Source organism: Chelon labrosus, assembly GCF_963514085.1.
Source record: "Chelon labrosus genome assembly, chromosome: 15".
NCBI classification, from domain to species: Eukaryota; Metazoa; Chordata; class Actinopteri; order Mugiliformes; family Mugilidae; genus Chelon; species Chelon labrosus.
The window spans coordinates 28473081-28494442 of NC_140348.1; the positions used below are offsets into that span (position 1 = coordinate 28473081).

The following is a 21362-nucleotide window of genomic DNA, read 5'->3' on the forward strand; positions in this document are numbered from 1 at the left end:
GTTGTTGTTCGTTGTTGGAGTTTTTCGGTGAACGGTCAGAAACCGAGCGGAGCAGCACGCAGGTAAAAACTCACCTTTCTGAATAAACGGTTTAACGGAACCGTGACCGTTAAACAGCTGATGGTTCATTTAGTTATTTGTTTTAACTGAGATCAGTCAGATCCAACATGGACTCTGCTGGTGTCTGTTTCCATTTGACTTTATTTAACAGAGTTAGTTTTTCTTACTTTGATTAATTAATTTATTAATTTGTTTGTTTGTTTATTTATTATTTATTTATTATTTATTTTAGGAACCTGTAACAAACTCAGACTTTAAATCTTTAAATCTCTGAGTCGACGATGTTGCGTAAAAGTTTTTCTTCTTCTCTGCCTCTAAAAGCTGCAGACTCCTCACTGAGGTCACGTGACAGGCTTTATTATTATTATTATTATTATTATTATTATTATTAATAGTAGTAGTGTATATTATTCTGAGTCTTTGCTGCAGAGCTGTTAGTTTTTTCAGGTGAATCCGTTTAAGGATCAACTCTCTGATCATAGCAACATGCTAATGCTGCTAGTGTTTATGCTAAGCTAGGCTAACCCTGGATATGTGTATGTATGGCAGTGATGTGCAGCTGTTCCTTTAAGGGAGGCAGCAGTTAGTTGTTTGTGTGAGGATTGTCCCAGGAGGAGGAGGAGGAGGAGGAGGAGGAAGGCTGGAATTTCCCTCAGTAAACTCCATCTCTAAATTCTCTTTAACTCTGTTTGGTCTCAACAGTTAAAAATCCCTGAAGGAGGAAGAACACATCATCCTCTTCCTCCTCATCCTCCTCCTGCAGGAGGCCTTCATCGTCCTCCTCTTCATCAGTGTTTGTGCTGAGTCATGGCGGGAGCTCTGAGGTGAGACCTTCATCCTTTAAACTAGAGAACCATTGATCTGACACGTGAAGTCAGAGGGCTGGGCTAAATAATAGAAACACTTAGCCACGCTAATGATCTGGACTAGCGTAGCTAATGATCTGGACTAGCGTAGCTAATGATCTGGACTAGTGTAGCTAATGATCTGGACTAGCGTAGCTAATGATCTGGACTAGCTAATGATCTGGACTAGCGTAGCTAATGATCTGGACTAGTGTAGCTAATGATCTGGACTAGCTAATGATCTGGACTAGTGTAGCTAATGATCTGGACTAGCGTAGCTAATGATCTGGACTAGTGTAGCTAATGATCTGGACTAGCTAATGATCTGGACTAGTGTAGCTAATGATCTGGACTAGTGTAGCTAATGATCTGGACTAGCTAATGATCTGGACTAGCGTAGCTAATGATCTGGACTAGTGTAGCTAATGATCTGGACTAGCTAATGATCTGGACTAGTGTAGCTAATGATCTGGACTAGCGTAGCTAATGATCTGGACTAGTGTAGCTAATGATCTGGACTAGCTAATGATCTGGACTAGCGTAGCTAATGATCTGGACTAGTGTAGCTAATGATCTGGACTAGTGTAGCTAATGATCTGGACTAGCGTAGCTAATGATCTGGACTAGTGTAGCTAATGATCTGGACTAGCGTAGCTAATGATCTGGACTAGTGTAGCTAATGATCTGGACTAGCTAATGATCTGGACTAGCGTAGCTAATGATCTGGACTAGCGTAGCTAATGATCTGGACTAGTGTAGCTAATGATCTGGACTAGCTAATGATCTGGACTAGCGTAGCTAATAATCTGGACTAGTGTAGCTAGTGATCTGGACTAGCGTAGCTAATGATCTGGACTAGCGTAGCTAGTGATCTGGACTAGCTTACCTAATGATCTGGACTAGCTTACCTAATGATCTGGACTAGCGTACCCAATGATCTGGACTAGCGATCTGGACAGGGTGTAGCAGTAGCTTGTTGTCAGAAACATATTGGTGGTGATAAGTTTCCGTCTCTTCTCACGTTGCTTCAGTTTGTTGCTGTTGTAGATGTTGATGTTGATGCTGAGACGTTGACAGTGTTTGACTCTTGAGACAAGTATGGAAATAGTTCTATCCTGGTAATGGTGATGCTAATGGTGATGCTAATAGTGATGCTAATGGTGATGCTAACAGTGATGCTAATGGTGATGCTAATGGTGATGCTAATGGTGATGCTGTGGTTTCTGTGATCGTTGCTTTATGTCTCTGTCTCTGGTCATTGGTTCAGATCCCGTCCACATCCAGCAGACACGCTAACACGCTAACCCTGACTAGCTGAAGCTGCTATCAGCTGCTTGTTGGTTCTAGTAATCTGGACCTGTTGTTGTTCAGTTCTGATCACCAGGGACCAGCTTTAGGTTGAGTCTCCAGATCTGGTCTCACCTGGTCTCACCTGGTCTCACCTGGTCTGACCTGTCCATCTACCTGGTCTTAATCTAAATGTGTCTCCACATGCGTCCCCAGCCAGCACTTGAGATCTGATCTCAGTGTGTGTGTCTGTAAATCAGCAGCGCCATCATGTGGTCAGTAGAATATTGTAGCAGCTGCTGTCTCTAATGGATCTCTACCTACCGCTGGATCAGAACCATCAACAGCTGCTGGTTGACTTGGAGACATGATCCAGATGTTGGAACCAGATGGAAAGACTCTCACATGTTAAGATCTGATTTATTTATGGTTCTAGTTTAGTTTATTTACCAGAGAACATGATCTTTATTTTCTGGCGTCTCATCTTCATTAGTTGCTCGTTCATTGATCAACAGACTCCACCTCCACAGAGAGACCAGCTCTGACAGGATGTTTGTTTATATCAGGGATTCTCAACATGTGGTTCCTCTCCCCTGGGGGGTCCCTGAGCTGCCTCTAGGGGGCGTGAGATGAAAAATGCAACGACAGAGAAGAAGTTATCTTCTTCTCCTGACTGTAACTGAGGCAGCTGCTCTGCTCTCTGTCCATCTGTCCATCTGTGTTATTTATGTTCTGAGTCGTCTCTAACTTTATTAACATTTCATTCAAATTACTGCCGTCCTGATTTTATTTCCATAACTGCTGTTATGATGACAGGTTGTGTTTGCTCCACGCTCATTTAAAGTTGCCTCCAACTGATCTGCCTCTGATCTCGATCCTGGTCCTGGTCCTGATCCTGGTCCTGGTCCTGGTCCTGGTCCTGATCCTGGTCCTGCGCCTGATTCTGGGCCTGGGCCTGATTCTGGGCCTGATTCTGAGCCTGGGCCTGGGGGGCCTGGGCCTGGGCCTGGGCCTGATTCTGGGCCTGATTCTGGGCCTGGGCCTGGGCCTGGGCCTGGGCCTGGGCCTGGGCCTGGGCCTGATTCTGGGCCTGATTCTGGGCCTGGGCCTGGGCCTGGGCCTGATTCTGGGCCTGATTCTGGGCCTGGGCCTGATTCTGGGCCTGGTCCTGGTCCTGGTCCTGGTCCTGGTCCTGGTCCTCCTTCATTTTAAAGTAGAAGCTTGTAGTGACTACGGGGCAGCCGTGGCTTACTGGTTAGCGCTTTGGGCTTGTGACCGGAGGGTTGCCGGTTCGAACCCCCGACCGGTAGAAAGCGGCTGAAGTGCCCTTGAGCAAGGCACCTAACCCCTCACTGCTCCCCGAGCGCCGCTGTAGCACGGCAGCTCACTGCTCCGGGTTAGTGTGTGCTTCACCTCACTGTGTGCTTTGTGTGTTCACTAATTCACGGATGGGATAAATGCAGAGACCAAATTCCTTGTATACACAAGTATACTTGGCAGAGAGACACTTAATCTTAATCTTTATTTTCTTTTATTAAACTGAAAACGTTCCAGTGTTTCAGTTTAATTCACTGTTAACGTGGTTGGACATAGAAGAGGATGGACGACCAGAGAAGTCTGGGAACCACTGGTTGATGTGATCAGCTGATCGACTCCATGTTGCCTCCACAGCTGCCATCACTCAGTGAGGTCATTCATGGACTCATTGGAGCTGTGTTCAGGTGTTTGGATGATTGACAGGTTGACTGACAGGTTGATTGACAGGTTGACTGACAGGTTGATTGACAGGTTGAGTGACAGGTTGCCTGACAGGTTGCCTGACAGGTTGACTGACAGGTTGATTGACAGGTTGACTGACAGGTTGATTGACAGGTTGCCTGACAGGTTGCCTGACAGGTTGCCTGACAGGTTGACTGACAGGTTGATTGACAGGTTGACTGACAGGTTGACTGACAGGTTGATTGACAGGTTGCCTGACAGGTTGATTGACAGGTTGCCTGACAGGTTGCCTGACAGGTTGCCTGACAGGTTGACTGACAGGTTGATTGACAGGTTGCCTGACAGGTTGATTGACAGGTTGCCTGACAGGTTGATTGACAGGTTGCCTGACAGGTTGCCTGACAGGTTGCCTGACAGGTTGCCTGACAGGTTGCTGTGTTCGGGGAGTTTTCGGGGAATCTCTTGAGCTCAGAACAGTTTCAGAGAATTTCTCGAGCTCCGTGGATTCCTGCTGACTTCCCCGTCGGGGTTTCTGTCCTGTCGTACTGTACCTGCTGTGGGTTTATGTTAATGAGGCCTCTGTGCTGCCAGCTGATTGGCCCGGCGCGGTGGCGGGGGCCGTCCCGCGCCGGTGAGGCCTGGAGAACAATGATGATAATGATGAAGAGATCTGAGTCAGACTTATTGAGACGTGAGGAGAAACAGGAAGTAGAAAACCACCAGAGACAGAAGACAGAGCAGAGAGGAAGTAGAGGTCTGACAGAGAGCTGCTCAACGTCGTTCTGCTGCAGGTCGGTCTCAACTTTAGCTGCTTCTTCTGCTTCTTCTTCTTCTTCTTCTTCTTCTGATTCTCTTCATCAGGACGTGGTTAAACTCAGTGATACCAATCAGTTGCTGCTGCGCTGCGCTAAGCTAAGCCGTTAGCTTCTAGCGTTTATCTAATCATTATTATTGTGCTGCAGTGAACTCATCCATCATGTGGAGTCAGCTCATACATTAGTTATTGTTCTCTCAGTAGATTTATTGTTTCTGTCAGTCTGTATCGCACATGTTTACACTCAGACAGACTTTATAGTATTTGTAATACTATATGTATATATACATGTATGTGTGCGTGTGCATATATATATAGAGAGAGAGAGAGAGAGTTTTTATTCAGTCTGTAATATTTTGTATATTTTAATTATTTAGGTCAGAATAGTTTTTATCTTTTTATTATTTCTGTCTGTATTCTAGGTGATTGTGTTTGTTTTTATTCAGTCTGTAGTTTAACTTTATATTTAGTCTGTATTTAATGTTAGAGCTCACAGTCAATGTTTAGTCAGTATTTTTGTTTTATTTTATTTTATTTTATTTTATTTTATTTTATTTTATTTTAGTGTTTTTTTCTCGGTCATGTGCAGCAGCACTGTGACATCATGAGCTGTGGCTCCGCCCCCTCCTGTACTCTGGGATTCTGGGGGTTTTCCTGAACTCGACCATTTCCAGGAAGTGACTGAAAACAGACGAGGGGCGGAAAGGGGAGGGGGGTAAAACGACACTGAGCGAGAGAGAGAGAGAGAGAGAGAGAGAGAGGAGGGGGGTAATGACAGACGGCAGAGAAGAAGAAGAAGAAGAAGAACAAACAGACAGAGAGAGAGAGAGAGAGAGAGAGAGGTGTGTTGTGTGTCTGCGTCATGTGAAAGTGAAACAGCTGCAGATTCATGTTGTTTATTAGTTTGTTTCTTCTTCGTTGGTGTCGTCAGGACTCTTAGTCTGTGCTCCACGCTGACAGGACGTGTCTGTTTCAAGCCTCTGACTGAGTCTGTTTGTTTGTGTGTTTGTTTGTTTGTTTACAGGATGACCGAGGCGTCCTACATGAACGTGTACGACAACGATGTGAGTCCTTCTCTCCTCAGATCATGTTCATTAATGTGTCTTAGAGCAGCTCAGCTCACGTCGTAGTGGTTTATTCTCATTTATATTGTGTCAGTGTTGATCTGAATGTGTTAAACATGAACCAGTGAGTGAGTGAATGAATGAACACCACGCTGATCAGACTCAGATGACACAGACAGAAAACAGAAAAACTTTCCAGTGATGCAGAATAAAAAACCCTTTTATGGTGAGACTTTCACAGTCAGACTGGAGTGTGGGAACTTTGAGCCTCGAGTCATCGTTTCCTGTTTTTATTCACAGATAATTAATTAATCAGTTAATAAAATGTAAATGTTTTAATAGAAGAGAAACAGAAACCGACCGTTGAACATCTAAACACACAGACCTGGTGGTGCGTTCACTGACCCCTTGGAAATCTGTTTTCTCCTCCAGCTGCAGCTGAATTTAATGCAGTACGACTACATTCCTCCAGTAGACATAAAGACTGAGCCATACATACCTGAGACAGGTGAGTCACGTCACACGCTCCTCATCCAGCCACATTAGCATGTTAGCATGTTAGCATGTTAGCACGTTAGCACGTTAGCATCCAGGACGCGTGATTCTACAGAAGCAGAAGAGTTTTAGGATCCTTCCTGGAAACATCTGGATATTTAACTATCTACAGTTTTATCAATAAACAGCTGACGTCACTGAGACGCTAGAACCTTTAGAACGTCTCTGGAGCCTCAACGATGTTACTTAGAACCCTGAGGACTTTGTGTGTCTGTAAATCAGCAGCGCCATCATGTGGTCAGTAGAATATTGTACCAGCTGCTGTCTCTAATGGATCTCTACCTACCGCTGGATCAGAACCATCAACAGCTGCTGGTTGACTTGGAGACATGATCCAGATGTTGGAACAAGATGGAAAGTTCTTGTACCTTTTATAAAAGTCTCTCTGGGGATCAGACTGGACCCTGTCCTGGACCGGTTTTTGCCCCCGGGTCGTATGTTTGACACCTCTGCTCTCGGTGCTTTCAGCTCCACGGGTTTTTTCATAGAAGTTCTTGTTCTTAATCGTCGGGGACGTCCCGTTAGTGGAGGCTTTCAGCAGAACCAGACCCAGAGGTTCCTGGGACCGGTCCTGCCTCCTCTCTCTAGGACTGAGTCACGGGGAAACCTCCGACGTTAACTTGGTCTGTTTGTGTTTCAGCTCATGGTCCGTACATTCAGATCATCGAGGAGCCCAAACAGGTGAGTTAACGCTTCACTTCCTGTCTGTGTCACCAGCGTCGTGTTCAGACGTCTGTCAGCTGATCAGGGACTATGTGACCCGCGCTGGTCCACTGCTGTCTGTCGTCTTTATAAGAGCTAAGAGCTGAGTTTATAAGAACAGGATCTTTTAATGTTCTCTGTCTAGATGATAGATGTTCCTCTATCGGTTCTCTTCACGTCTAAAGAACAGAATCACTTTAAAACCAGAAACACAACTCTTTATTTTTTAAATCAAAAAACAAACTTTTTTAATGAGGAGAGAAAGCAGATGTGACTGATGTGATTTAACAGTAGTCTTCTATGAATCTGGTTCTCTGGTTCTCCGTCACGTCTCTGGTTTCACAGATTAAAGACGTTTCACTGGTTCAGGGTTTTTAAGCTGAGGCTGAAATCAACTCGTATTTATTTAGATTCTATTTTAGAGTCTGAAACAGGAAGTAGACGCAGCGCTAACAGTCGTCTGTGAAGTTTAGAGAAAAGATCTGAAACTAAATTTAGTTTCTTTTGTTTTGATATAAAAACGGATGCAGCACAGAGAAGACATGATGCAGGATGTGGTTTAATGGTAAATATGTGACTATAGAGTCCATACGTCACCGTGCTCAGCACACACAGGGTTAACAGGAAGTAGTCAGACGCCTCAGAGTGTTTGTGATTCACAGAACCAGATGAAAACATTCAGAGCTGAAGTCACCGTCTTCCTTTAATCCAGGGTTTTCCCAACAGTCATTCAACAACACGGAGCTGATGAGCTCGGGGAGTTTCTGCTGCTAAAGGTCACATGACACAGAGTCTGTATGCAAATGACCACAGAAGAAGAACCGGGTTCAAACGCCTCAGTTAGTTCATATTAATGTCGTCTGCATGTTGAACCTCAGCGGCTCCTTTACTTCCTGTTGCTTCAAGCTTTAGACTCTAAAATAAAATAAAGAGATTATTTGATTTCATTTAAAATCTAAACCAGTAAATTAACCTTTGATGCTTTAATCTATGAAACCAGACGTTATTAGAGTCATAGAAGAAGAAGAAGTAGTTTCTATCAGTGATTTCAGATCTGTTCTGTCTGAACGGAGCATGAACACAACTCTGGGACAATGTTCAGACGCTGTGACTCCAGGTATCTGATCATCACCAGGTTTATTCAGAGCTGACACAGTAACAGTTGTTTCTCTAGTTTCTACTTGAAAACTCTCAGACTGTGAAACATGGAGACAAGTTATTAGATATATAGAGAAACACAGAGACACTGGACATAAGACTTATTGGACAACATGTTAAACGTCTCCGTTAGGACTCATGTTGGAGGTGAGACGCTGTACGTTGTGTTCATGCTCCATGGTAGATCTGCTGTGGTCCAACATACTGTCATGTCCTCTGCACTGGTACAACCACTGCTCTGTCTCCTGAAGGGGACTGGGTTAAATGTCCAGCAGGTCACATGGAGCAGAGCAGCACTTATTACTGGTGTAGGGTGATGGTGTGACATTAGAGAGATCAGTGAAGGACTCGTCTGATGAAACGGACCAGAGTTCTTCTATGAGACCTGATCCAGCAGGTCTGGACACAGTGGTGGACCGGTCCCTCTCTGTTCAGTCCTCTCAGCATCTGTCTGCAGATGTTTGTATATGTGTAGGTGTGTGTTCTGTCTCTGCTGGACTCTCTGTTTGTTTGCTTGCTGCTCCCAGACTGTGGTGGGACCATCCCGTCTCGTCCTGTGGTGAAACCAAAACAATAAATCTGCTTCAGTCTAATTTGACTCAGAAAAGAATTTCCATCTTCAGGGAAGTTAACTGTGCTCCTGACCTGCTGGTGTTTGTTTCAGTTTTGTCCAGAATGAAATCCCCAAATATTCAGAAAAAGCAGAAGGAGCTGAAGTGGAACCGTCTAAACGCTGACTTAATGATCACCACTAACCAGCTGTTTGATCCTGTGTTTCCAGAGAGGCTTCCGGTTCCGTTATGAGTGTGAGGGTCCGTCACACGGCGGGCTCCCAGGGGCCTCCAGCGAGAAGAACAGGAGAACCTACCCCACCGTGAAGGTACCAGAACACAGTCTGTAGAACCAGAGGACGCCATGACGGCTCCTCAGAACATGACCAGCTCCCCCTGGTGGCTGGCGGCAGCAGAGGCCATAAGCCCCGCCCCCTCCTCCATGTCAGTGGGCGGGACTAAAGTACACATCACATACATTGTAGGTAGTTAATCTAATGTCATGGTGTCAACCAATCACCAGTGAGTCTACAGAAAGTGTGGGCGGGGCATCAATAAACTGAAACACTAGCTTCAGTTTGACCAATGGGAGGAGGTGTAGCCGCGTGGCTCTGCTGCCCCCTAGAGGACAGATGCTGATTGGTTCATACTTTAACGATCCACCGTTTCCTTCCAGATCAACAACTACATGGGTCTGGCCCGGGTCGAGGTCCAGCTGGTGACCCACACCGAACCCCCCAGGGTCCATGCCCACAGTCTGGTGGGACGCCACTGCACCGAGAACGGCACCTGTACGCTGGACATCGGCCCCAACGACCTCACCGCCTCGTCAGTATCCAATCACAGCGCAGATCAGATTCTAATAAGATCATGTTTAATTTAAATAGAGAACAGGTTTATGTAGCAGGTGAGGGAGTAACGGCCAATCATACTGTAGTCGCTGACTGATGATGTCACTTCCTGTAGGTTTGGTAACCTGGGGATCCTCCATGTGACCAAGAAAGGTGTCGTTGAGGTTTTGACCAGGAGGCTGAGAGAAGAGAGGAAGAGACAGAAAGAGGCTCACTATCACCTGACAGGTAAACACACCTGGACACACACACACAAACACCTGGACACACACACACACACCTGGACACACACACACACCTGGACACACACACACCTGGCTGGTTGGTCAGTGGGGCTGATGGGAGCGTTTCTCTGAGCAGAAGCTGAGGAGAGCTCCATCCTGAAGGAGGCCAAGGAGCTGGGGAAGGTGATGGACCTGAACATCGTCAGGTTAAAGTTCACCGCCTACCTGCAGGACAGCAACGGCGGCTTCACCAGAGCTCTGAAACCCGTCGTCTCCAACCCCATCTACGACAGCAGTGAGTCCAGGCCTCTGGCTAGCAGCTAGCCACGTTAGCTAACCCTCAGAAGATACATTTAAACGTTGGTTTAAAACTTGTTTCACCTGCAGAGTCGCCAAACGCCTCCAACCTGAAGATCTCTCGGATGGATAAGACGTGCGGCTCGGTGCTGGGGGGCGACGAGATCTTCCTGCTCTGTGACAAAGTCCAGAAAGGTTTGTCCTGATGTTTGTTGACATGATCTCTCACACTCTGTCATGCTGGACGTCACCTGAAACTAGAGAAGCTAGTCAGTCCATGGATACCTAGCATCACGTAGCTGGAGCTAACCAGCTAGCATCAGCTAACAGAGAAAACACTGTCGGTCCTTCAGAGTCTGTCCACCACATTTTATAAATGTCCCTCTACCTCCATCTAGTGGTCTAATGGTGGTACTACAGATAATAAACACAATCCAGCCATCTCGTAGTGACAGTTAGCTTAGCATTGCTATGTAGCATGCCTTGGTGACTGGTTTCCCTGGGGAGTTACATGTGTGAACAACAGTAGGATTTTGTAGCCAGATTCACTTTCAAGAGGTAAGAACCCAACGTGGAACACTTTGGGTTCTTTGGTTCTCCACATGTCCAGATGGAGAGTGGGCCTGGTTCTATTGTTACTAGAACCTTTGTGGTATTTCTCTAAACTCTTGGTCCAGGTCTAGTCAAGGGGTTGCTGAATGAGTTCAGAATGAGTTTACCTGCTCTCTAGAGAGATATCCCATCATGCCTCTGTGTTTCAGAGAGGTATCCCATCATGCCTCTGTGTTTCAGAGAGATATCCCATCATGCCTCTGTGTTTCAGAGAGATATCCCATCATGCCTCTGTGTTTCAGATGACATTGAGATCCGGTTCTATGAAGAGGATGATGAAGGATGCTGGGAGGCGTTTGGAGACTTCTCCCCCACCGACGTTCACAAACAGGTACAGATTAGACCCTGGTCTATGTTCTGAGCTCAGATCAGGTCCTGTGTTCTAGTTTAGGTTCCTCCAACAACAAATGTGACAAACTGAAACTAAACCTCCGGTTCTTCATCAGACCAGAGACTCAACAAGGTCTCTAATGATGATGAAGTCGTCTCTATTTAACATTAGTCAGCACTGATGCCTCACAGCCAGAAGGTTCTGGGTTCTAATCCCTCGGCCGACTGGAACCTCTACTCTGTTCTCCCAGATCCGTTTAAACAGGAAGTTAATGAACGTCTGTCTGATCCTCCTCGTGTCTCCTCAGTACGCCATCGTGTTCAAAACGCCGCCGTATCACAGCACCGAGATCGAGCGCTCCGTCACCGTCTTCCTGCAGCTGAGGAGGAAGAAGGCCGGCGACAGCAGCGACCCCAAACAGTTCACCTACATCCCCCAGGTCCAAGGTCAGCTCAGGGTGCCAGGGTTCAAGGGTTCCAGGGTTCCAGGGTTCAAGGGTTTCAGGGTTCAAGGGTTTCAGGGTTTCAGGGTTCAAGGGTTCAAGGGTTCCATCTTCTCTGATGTTCATGCAGCAAAGTGCAGCTCCTCTCATCACATCACTGTCTCTGTCTAGACAAAGAGGAGGTGCTGAGGAAGAAACAGAAGCCGCTGCCTCACTACGAACACTGGAGAGGAGGAGGAGGACGAGGAGGAGGAGCTGGAGGGTTTGGAGGAGCTGGAGGAGGAGGAGGAGTTGGAGGTAGGACTGAAGTAGTAGTAGTAGAAGAAGAAGCAGCAGATGATGAGATCTCATGTTTAATGTTGATCTCTGGACGTTGATCACCTCCTCGGTTCCTGCAGGGTTCCAGTTCCACCAGCAGATGAACGGAGGAGCTGGAGGAGGAGGAGCAGGAACTTTCTTTACTGGAGGCTTCACAGGTTTCACTGGAGGGGGAGGAGCTCAGATGTCAGGCCCCGCCCCTCAGACGGGTGTTACCCAGCAACAGAGTGACGGACAGACAGGACGCCAGGCGGCGCTGCAGCAACAGCTGCTTCAGATTGGTGAGAGGAGGAGGAGGAGGAGGAGGTTCTGTACTGAAGACGTTCCCTGATGAATGAATTAACGTTTGATCCTCGTCTGCAGCCGCCAGCCTCAACAACCGAGTCTCTCAGAACGCCAGACACACCGCCGCCGCCCTGCTGCAGTACTGCAGCACCGGAGACGCCCGGGTCCTTCTGGCCATCCAGAGACACCTCTGTGGCATCCAGGACAGCAACGGAGACACGTGAGTCTGGACCAGATCCAGAGTCAGACCAAAGGTTCAGAGCAGCGTCCTCATCCCTGTCTTCTGTTTCAGACCTTTACACCTCGCCATCATCCACCAGCAGACCGGAGTCATCCAGCAGCTGGTCCACACGCTGCTCAGCAGCCAGCAGCAGAGCATCCTCAACACCGCTAACCACCTCCAACAGGTAGCTAGCACCACGCAGCTAGGCTAGCCCACAGACACTCACCAGTTAGCATTTACATAGTTAACCACCTCCAACAGGTAGCTAGCACCACGCAGCTAGGCTAGCCCACGGACACTCACCAGTTAGCATTTACATAGTTAACCACCTCCAACAGGTAGCTAGCACCACGCAGCTAGGCTAGCCCACAGACACTCACCAGTTAGCATTTACATAGTAAACAGGTAGCAGTTTTAGCTTAATATTCTAACTTCCTGTAACATGTAGCTAGTGCTGCCTTCAAAAGCTTTTTAAAAAGTGTGGAGTTTTTAGAAATGCTAACTATTAGCTCTTCTATTAGCCCTTCTAGACCTCAATGGTTTGTTATTTTGACCTAGCTAACATCTCCAACAGGTAGCTAGCTTCCAGGTAACTCGTGCCAGCAGAGCTAACTAGATGGTTAACTTCAGTGGTGTCAACTAATTAACCAACAGCTAGCGTTAGCTAATACCTGGTGAAGGTAACTGGCTCTTAACGTCTCACCTGACTACTGACTCCTCCCCCTGCAGACTCCTCTCCACCTGGCTGTGATCACCCGGCAGGTGAAGGTGGTGGAGGTGCTGCTGAAGGCGAAGGCCAACCCCAGCCTGCTGGACAAAGATGGCCGCAGCCCGCTGCACCTGGCAGCGCTGGCTGGAGACAGCATGTCGCTCCGCCTCCTGCTGGCTCACCTGGAGGAACGCCACGCCCACGTGGTCAACACCCCCGACTACCACGGTGAGACGACTCAGGTATCGCTGCAGCACCTGTGACGCAAATAAATGAAGACCGTGAACTGAAATGTCTCCGTCTCCGTCAGGTCTCCAACCTCTACACCTGGCTGTGAGGAGGGACGGCGAGCGCTGCCTCCGTATGCTGGTGGAGGGCGGAGCCAAAATAAACGCACCTGAGCTGAAGAGTGGAAACACCGCCCTCCACCTGGCCGTCAGAGAAAACCTGTTCAAGGTGGCCTGCACTCTGATCACAGAGGTAAGAAACACAGACTGGGAGCGTCTGGTTAACTGGATGTCTGTGAACGCATCATGTGATCAGTGTGTCTGGTTGACGGGATGTCTGTGAACGCATCATGTGATCAGTGTGTCTGTTAACGGGATGTCTGTGAACGCATCATGTGATCAGTGTGTCTGGTTGACGGGATGTCTGTGAACGCATCATGTGATCAGTGTGTCTGTTAACGGGATGTCTGTGAACGCATCATGTGATCAGTGTGTCTGTTAACGGGATGTCTGTGAACGCATCATGTGATCAGTGTGTCTGGTTGACGGGATGTCTGTGAACGCATCATGTGATCAGTGTGTCTGTTAACGGGATGTCTGTGAACGCATCATGTGATCAGCGTGTCTGGTTAACTGGATGTCAGTGAACGCATCACGTGATCAGTGTGTCTGTTAACGGGATGTCAGTGAACGCATCATGTGATCAGTGTGTCTGGTTAACTGGATGTCAGTGAACGCATCACGTGATCAGTGTGTCTGGTTGACGGGATGTCTGTGAACGCATCATGTGATCAGTGTGTCTGGTTGACGGGATGTCTGTGAACGCATCATGTGATCAGTGTGTCTGGTTGACGGGATGTCTGTGAACGCATCACGTGATCAGTGTGTCTTGGTTCCAGCTGAAGGCTGAAGTCAACGCCTGCACCTTTGGAGGAAACACGCCGCTGCACCTGGCGGCGAGTCTGGGTTCCCCCACCCTCTGCTCCATGCTCATCGCTGCAGGTAACACACCAGACACAACACAACACAACACAACACACCAGACACAACACACCAGACACAACAAAACACAACACAACACACCAGACCAGACACAACACACCAGACACACCAGACCAGACACTGGGACTAAAGGAGGTTCTCCTTCAGGTGCTGATAAGAACATGGAGAACGACGAGCCGCTCTTCTTCAGCTCCTCCTCAGACGAAGAGCAGGATGAACCAATTAGAGAAGAGGTCAAAGGTCAAAAGGCCGCCTCACAGCCTATCAACCCTCGCAAGAGACCTGCAGCAGGCCACACCCCCCTGGACCTCGCTAAATGCCAGAAGGTAACCAGCTGGACCTTCAAAATAAAAGCATACGACATTACAAAGTCTAGGCACAAAATGGCCGCCGCAGTTCCTCCAACATGTTGGTGGAGACTGAAACCATTCAGCAGATTTCACTAAACACTCCTCCTCTTCCTCCTCCTCTTCCTCCTCCTCCTCCTCTTCCTCCTCCTCTTCCTCCTCCTCCTCCTCTTCCTCCTCCTCTTCCTCCTCAGGTGAGGAACCTGTTGACCTCCAGACAGAGTCCTAAGTCCAGTCGTCACAGCAGTAAGAAGATGAAACCAAGCAGCAGTGAAGGTTTGTCTAAACTCTAACATGGATCCTGGTCTAGTCTGGTCTAAACCCTGACATGGATCCTGGTCTAGTCTGGTCTACACACTGACATGGATCCTGGTCTAGTCTGGTCTAAACCCTGACATGGATCCTGGTCTAGTGTGGTCTACACACTGACATGGATCCTGGTCTAGTCTGGTCTAAACCCTGACATGGATCCTGGTCTAGTCTGGTCTAAACTCTGACATGGATCCTGGTCTAGTCTGGTCTACACACTGACATGGATCCTGGTCTAGTCTGGTCTACACACTGACATGGGTCCTGGTCTAGTCTGGTCTAAACCCTGACGTGGGTCCTGGTCTAGTCTGGTCTAAACTCTGACATGGATCCTGGTCTAGTCTGGTCTAAACTCTGACATGGATCCTGGTCTAGTGTGGTCTACACACTGACATGGGTCCTGGTCTAGTCTGGTCTAAACCCTGACATGGGTCCTGGTCTAGTGTGGTCTACACACTGACATGGATCCTGGTCTAGTCTGGTCTAAACTCTGACAAGGGTCCTGGTCTAGTCTGGTCTAAACTCTGACATGGATCCTGGTCTAGTGTGGTCTACACACTGACATGGGTCCTGGTCTAGTCTGGTCTAAACTCTGACAAGGGTCCTGGTCTAGTCTGGTCTAAACTCTGACATGGGTCCTGGTCTCTGCTACAGAGGTGGAGCCGTCGGGGCTGGATGAGGAGACCCTGTCCCGTCTGGTGGAGGTGCTGAGTGTTGGAGACGTTCCCTGGAGGAAGCTGGCGGAGAAGCTGGGCATGTTGACGCTGACTCACCTGTACCAGGACACGGCCACGCCCTGCCACCACCTGCTGCAGCACTACCAGGTAACACAGCAACACAGCAACCAGGCAACACAGTAACCAGGTAACACAGCAACACAGCAACCAGGCAACACAGTAACCAGGTAACACAGCAACACAGTAACGCAGCAACACAGCAACCAGGCAACACAGCAACATAGCAACCAGGTAACACATAAACCATGCAACGCAGCAACGCAGCAACCTGTGGGTCAGTGTCTGATGAGGTGTGTCTCTGTGCAGCTGGGTGGAGGACAGGTGGACGGTCTGGTTGAAGCTCTTCAGTGTCTCGGTTTGACAGAAGGAGTCCGGCTCCTGAGAGACGCTGAGCTACGAGACGACAAACTGAACGCAGGTAACGACCTGAAGCTGAATCTGAACCTGAACCTCAATCTGAATCTGAATCTAACAAACTCACCTCACTGCTGGTTTCTGTCCAATCAGAAGCCACGGTCGACAGCGGCTTCGGCAGCCAGCCAATGGAGGAGGAGGAGCCGGCCTCGGCCAATCAGTGACGAGCAGGAAGCATCGCGTCGTCCTCCAGCAGTTTGATTCGTTTTAAAAACGAGCCGCAGTGAAATGAACGAACGTTTTTCTTTAGTTTGGTTTGAAATTTATTTATATTTCCTTTTTTTGTGTAATTATTTTTTATCAGAGTTTATCTCAGTGACGTCATCAATAATCAGCTGTTAAGAGTCTGACGTGGTCATGTGACTCCTCTGTCTCAGCAGGAGGAGGTCATGTGTCAGGTGTTCATTGTTAATGAAAATAAAAAACGTGTAAATAAAGATTTGTCTCAAATGTTCAAATGTTTCTTTGAGTTAAAATCTAATAAATAAATATAAAACAGGTTTTATCAGCTGAAGGTCACATGACTAGAGTCTGGACCTGACACTCACCTGGTTACTCACCTGTCCACAGACACTGAGGGCTTTAAAATGACTGCAGCCTGAGAGCTTAGATATGACCTTTAACTAAATCTACATCAGGACTTCATGGTCACTTACTGATCTCATATTTATATTTTAGAACTAAAATAAAACACTTTATTGTATTTGGAACAAATGTCTCTGTTACTTTGATTTGATCCTTTTTATTTTTGCCTTTTAGTTGATCAGAGACAGATGAACTGAGTTAATAAATATATTCTATAGGTTATGATGAAAGTGACAAATCACATAAATATATAAATTTCCACTAATGTGGATAAATGAATGAATTTAATATTTTAATTAAATATCAGGAACAACATTAATGACGTTAATAACTTTTCAACATCAACAAAGATTTATCTGAAAAATAAAACTAGACCATGAAGGCGGCCATTTTGGAAATGGTTGCCAAAAGCTAGTGGCTGCAGAGCCTGGACGGATCCACCAGGGGGCAGATGTTTACGTCAGGTGTCAACATTTGGTCATAAATCTAAACTCAGTCTGAATAAAAACCACGCAGCGTTTGCTGTTGAAAGTCTTTATTTTTGCCTCTAAGCCTCCAGAATGTTTCACTACCACAGACCTCACAGGATGTGTCTACAGCTATCGATCGGCGAGCTGGCGGCAAACACTCGGACCACAGCGAAGCCGAAAAACACAAAAACAAAAAACGTTCACAGAGACTGGACCGTCGACGACGAGACGATCGGAATAAATTAATGTGTTGGATAAAAGCTGCTTCCTCTCAGACATTAAACCAAAGTGCCCTAAAACGCAGCGAGTGCTAGCTAGCTAGGCGCCGAGCTAACTACAATATGGCTTCTCGACATTTATTTACACGTTTGGACGAGAGCTGGAAGCGGCCATGACAGACTCCTCCTGTGCTGCGTTACATTGCACCGAGAGTTGAGGAGGAAATCAGCGGAAATACAAACGACGGTGATCGCCAACGTCAGCGTCAGGAAACATCGGAAAGCAGGTTTTTATACGTTCACTGTCACTGAAGCAGAACATGTGAGGAACCTCAACAGAAACAAAGAAACAAAGAGCTGCTGTTTGTTGTGTGAGTGCTTTCAACGCCCAGCCTCCACCCAGACCTCCTCCTGGTCCCTGACACGATGACACTCAGACGATGGTGCATTCAAACGTAACGGGACAAACGAGGCTTGGTGAAGGCTGTGATGAAGAGGAGCGGGTGAAGCAGATGGAGGAGAGACGTTAATGAGAGTAGAAGAAGAAACAGATTCTGATGATTAACGTCACTGAGAGTTTATCAAACTAAACAGAAGAAAATAGAAACGTTCTGAGTTAAAGGTGTTAATGTTTAAATCTTGTTATTATTTATTGGTGTCTCCGTCTCTGATCCAGACTCTAACGTCCAGAGAATAAAACACCTCTGTTCAGTCAGAGCCCCGCCCACAAACGATCTGATTGGCCCGGCGGATCTGAAGCAGAATCAGACTGATCGTACCAGACTAATACCTGGAGCGTGTTTAACTGCTGACCCCTGGTGGCAGCGACAGGGAACTACACACAGACCAGGAAACATTTATGAACACATGAATCAGCCTGTCACCTGCATCAGAGCAGACCAGTGAACGACAGGTGAAGAAGAAGAAGAAGAAGAAGAAGAAGAAGAAGACGACGAGGTGACAGGGTGAAGACAGATGGACGGATGATTCAAACCGTTTCCAGCAGATCATTTACAGAAACTCGTTAACGATGAAACTACTGAGTGAATCAGACGCTGATTCTTTAACGGGACCAGGTTTCTGTTATTATTGTGTAGAAGAGTTAACGTCAAATCAGCTGATGGTTCAGATTCAACATTCATCTGGTTTCATCGTCTTCACTCAGTAGATTCGTCTCCAGCAGAAATGATCAGAATAAATAAAACCAGCTGATCTGATCTATCCAGCATCTACACACACACACACACACACACACACACACACACACACACACACACACACACACACACACACACACACACACACACACTCTCCGTTTTCTCTGTTTGTTTGTTGTCCCCCTCCCCCCCTCCTCCCCTCCTCCCTCCTCCCCTCTTAAGTCCTTTTGCTTGGTCGCCACGGCAACAGTCCCACACACTTGTCCGTCAGATGGGGTTGGCATGGCAACCTGCTCCCCCCGTCGGTCGCTAGGAGACGCAGAGTGGAACTCCTGAAGGTTCAGAAAGACGTCCCTGAAATGAAAGAGTCTGACAGGAAGTAAAGCTTTTATTCTGAAAAGCCTCGCTAGCGTTTCCTGGACGTGTCGTCCTCCTTCCTGACCTGCGTCTCCGTCTCAGCTCGGCTCTGGAGGGAAGACCCCCCTCGGCCAATCAGGAAGTGACTGTAACAGAAAAGGTTTAAAGGAGGATGTTGGCCCGCTACCCATGATGCTTTGCTGCGTCTCCAGACTATGACGCCTCTTCCTGTTTGCTGCTCTGTCTCTGCAGCTCTGGACGCTGGCCGCTCCCGCCGCCGTTCTTCTTCTTGCTTCCGTCCCTGGCGTCAGCGCTGGTCCTGGAGGACGAGGACGAGGACGAGGTGACCTTTAGGCTCTTGGACGTCTTGGTCCCGCGGGTCTTCTCCTTGCTGGCGGCGTCCTGAGGCAGCGTGGGGCTGGAGTGCGCCCTCTGCAGGCCGCCGTCATCGAACAGACGAGACTCAAAGGCCGACAGGTCCTCGTCTCCGCTGGACAGCTTGGCCCGGAGCAGCATGGCGTACGTACCGTAACGGGTTTTCTGAGGAGAGACGGGAGACCATCAGTGACCTCTGACCTCTGACCTCTGACCTCTGACCTGCTCCTGTCTGACCTCTGACCTCTGACCTGCTCCTGTCTGACCTCTGACCTCTGACCTGCTCCTGTCTGACCTCTGACCAGTTTTCGTCTCACCTCAAACTCCAGGTACTCCTTTCGGAGTTTCTGCTCCTCCAGCTCCCGACCTTTGACCTTTCGGTCCGGCGTGGAGGCCGTGAGGTCGGCCAGCTCGGAGGACACGGCCCTGAAGCGGTTCTCGTGGGATTTGACCTGCTCGTCCTGGGACAGTTTGGTGTTGGACCCCGGCAGCAGAGGACGGCTGAACCTCTTCTGGGAGCCGATGGCCGCCGGGAACGGTGGCGCCGAGAACATGGCCGCCACCACGTTGATCCTCGTGATCCACGACTGCATCTGCTCGGCGTTCCTGAAACACAGACTCAGAGTCAGACTTCGTCTCGGCGCGTCTCCAGGACGGGGGCGGGGCCGAGCGTCTTACGGGGCCTGCAGCAGGAAGACCCTCCAGTCGGCCGTCCTCAGGTAGAAGACGTTGGGCCTCTTGCTGTAGTCGGCCGCCCTCATGGCCAGAGAGTGATGGATGGACACGGCGTTCTTCACGTCCTCCTCCGTCAGCTCTCGCTCGGCGCGGTACTCGTCCTGGGATCAGATCAGGGTCAGTTAGAAGGACACGTGATGGACAGGTAACGACCCAGATGTCTGATGGGTAATGTAGTTCAGGTTACCTTCTGCAGGTAGAGCACCAGACCTTTCAGCATGGCGTAGAACGTCTTCCAGCCTCTCTTACCCCGCGGCGCTGGGAGGAGCAAGGCATCATGGGACATTACAGGTTAGCAGGTCACATGATCAGACTGGATGAAGCAACAAGACAAACAGAAGAAGAAGGAGGAGGAGGAGGAGGAGGAGCAGAGACGTACTTCTCTTCCCGTCAGGGTCGGCGTGGACTTTGCGAACCAGGAAGCCGCTCTTGTAGAGCTCGCCGTCGGCCTGCTGGGCCACGCCCATCAGAGGGTTCCCACCACTACCGATCCTCTTCATGGTGTGGGAGGCGGAGTCTGTCCGGACGTCAGCCAGCTCAGACATGGACTTCCTCAGCTCCTCCTCATCGCTGCAGGAGACAAACAGATGTTTAACTTCACCAGGGTCATGCTGCGTCGTCCAGTCTGGACTCAGAGACCTGACGTGTTTAATATCACTGAGGTCTAACCAAACGCTGCCTGATGACAGCTGTTGAGGAGGTCAGGGCAGATGGACGGGTCAACGCCTCGTCCTTCTACACGTGTGAAAGAGAAACTGAATAATGATCCGTGGACTTCAAGTCTGATTTTAAACCCAGAAACAAAAACTAGAACCTGTTCTGTTCTTCTGTCTAAAGTTAATCTGAGTCTTCATGTTGTTTCTCCTCAAGTGATTTCTGGTCCTTGGATGAAGCAGGAAGTCGTCTCCATGGTGACCACTGGTCCAGGTCTCTCAGGTCCAGGTCTGTCAGGTCCAGGTCTCTCTGGTCTCTCAGGTCCAGGTCTGTCAGGTCCAGGTCTGTCAGGTCCAGGTCTCTCTGGTCTCTCTGGTCCAGGTCTCTCTGGTCTCTCAGGTCCAGGTCTGTCAGGTCCAGGTCTCTCAGGTCCAGGTCTCTCTGGTCTCTCAGGTCCAGGTCTCTCAGGTCCAGGTCTCTCTGGTCTCTCAGGTCCAGGTCTGTCAGGTCCAGGTCTCTCTGGTCTCTCAGGTCCAGGTCTGTCAGGTCCAGGTCTCTCAGGTCCAGGTCTCTCAGGTCCAGGTCTGTCAGGTCCAGGTCTCTGAGGTCCAGGTCTGTCAGGTCCAGGTCTGTCAGGTCTCTCAGGTCCAGGTCTGTCAGGTCCAGGTCTGTCAGGTCTCTCAGGTCCAGGTCTGTCAGGTCCAGGTCTGTCAGGTCCAGGTCTCTCT

General features: G+C 48.6%; 2 protein-coding genes across 7 annotated transcripts in view; one reads left to right on the forward strand and one right to left on the reverse strand.

Moving 5' to 3' along the window:
- Positions 1–16558, forward strand: nfkb2 (nuclear factor of kappa light polypeptide gene enhancer in B-cells 2 (p49/p100)). 4 transcript variants are annotated; one of them, XM_084562219.1, is made up of 24 exons: positions 1–62; positions 763–884; positions 5750–5789; positions 6222–6297; positions 6985–7025; positions 8986–9084; positions 9432–9583; positions 9722–9834; positions 9967–10125; positions 10218–10322; positions 10982–11070; positions 11378–11516; positions 11684–11809; positions 11911–12111; positions 12194–12335; positions 12408–12522; positions 13068–13275; positions 13358–13527; positions 14174–14276; positions 14424–14602; positions 14818–14899; positions 15587–15756; positions 15976–16087; positions 16177–16558. In XM_084562219.1, exons 2-24 carry the CDS (start codon positions 868–870, stop codon positions 16245–16247), a joined length of 2709 nt encoding a protein of 902 aa, XP_084418345.1. In that variant the 5' UTR covers positions 1–62; positions 763–867; the 3' UTR covers positions 16248–16558. The 4 variants fall into 4 exon arrangements, with proteins under 4 accessions (XP_084418345.1, XP_084418346.1, XP_084418343.1 ...); XM_084562220.1 differs by lacking the exon at positions 763–884 and having other exon boundaries at positions 29–62; XM_084562217.1 differs by lacking the exons at positions 1–62; positions 763–884 and adding an exon at positions 4279–4702.
- Positions 16559–18734: 2176 nt separating this feature from the next.
- The window catches only part of psda (pleckstrin and Sec7 domain containing a), a 34831-nt gene continuing 32203 nt past the window's right edge, over positions 18735–21362 (reverse strand). For all 3 annotated transcript variants that reach the window (XM_084562207.1, XM_084562206.1, XM_084562208.1), the window contains 5 exons: positions 20360–20550; positions 20168–20238; positions 19924–20081; positions 19563–19851; positions 18735–19410 (listed from right to left, as the gene is read on the reverse strand). In XM_084562207.1, the coding sequence (XP_084418333.1) occupies positions 19084–19410; positions 19563–19851; positions 19924–20081; positions 20168–20238; positions 20360–20550 (1036 nt within the window). In that variant the 3' untranslated portion in view covers positions 18735–19083. The remainder of the gene's footprint in view (positions 19411–19562; positions 19852–19923; positions 20082–20167; positions 20239–20359; positions 20551–21362) is intronic.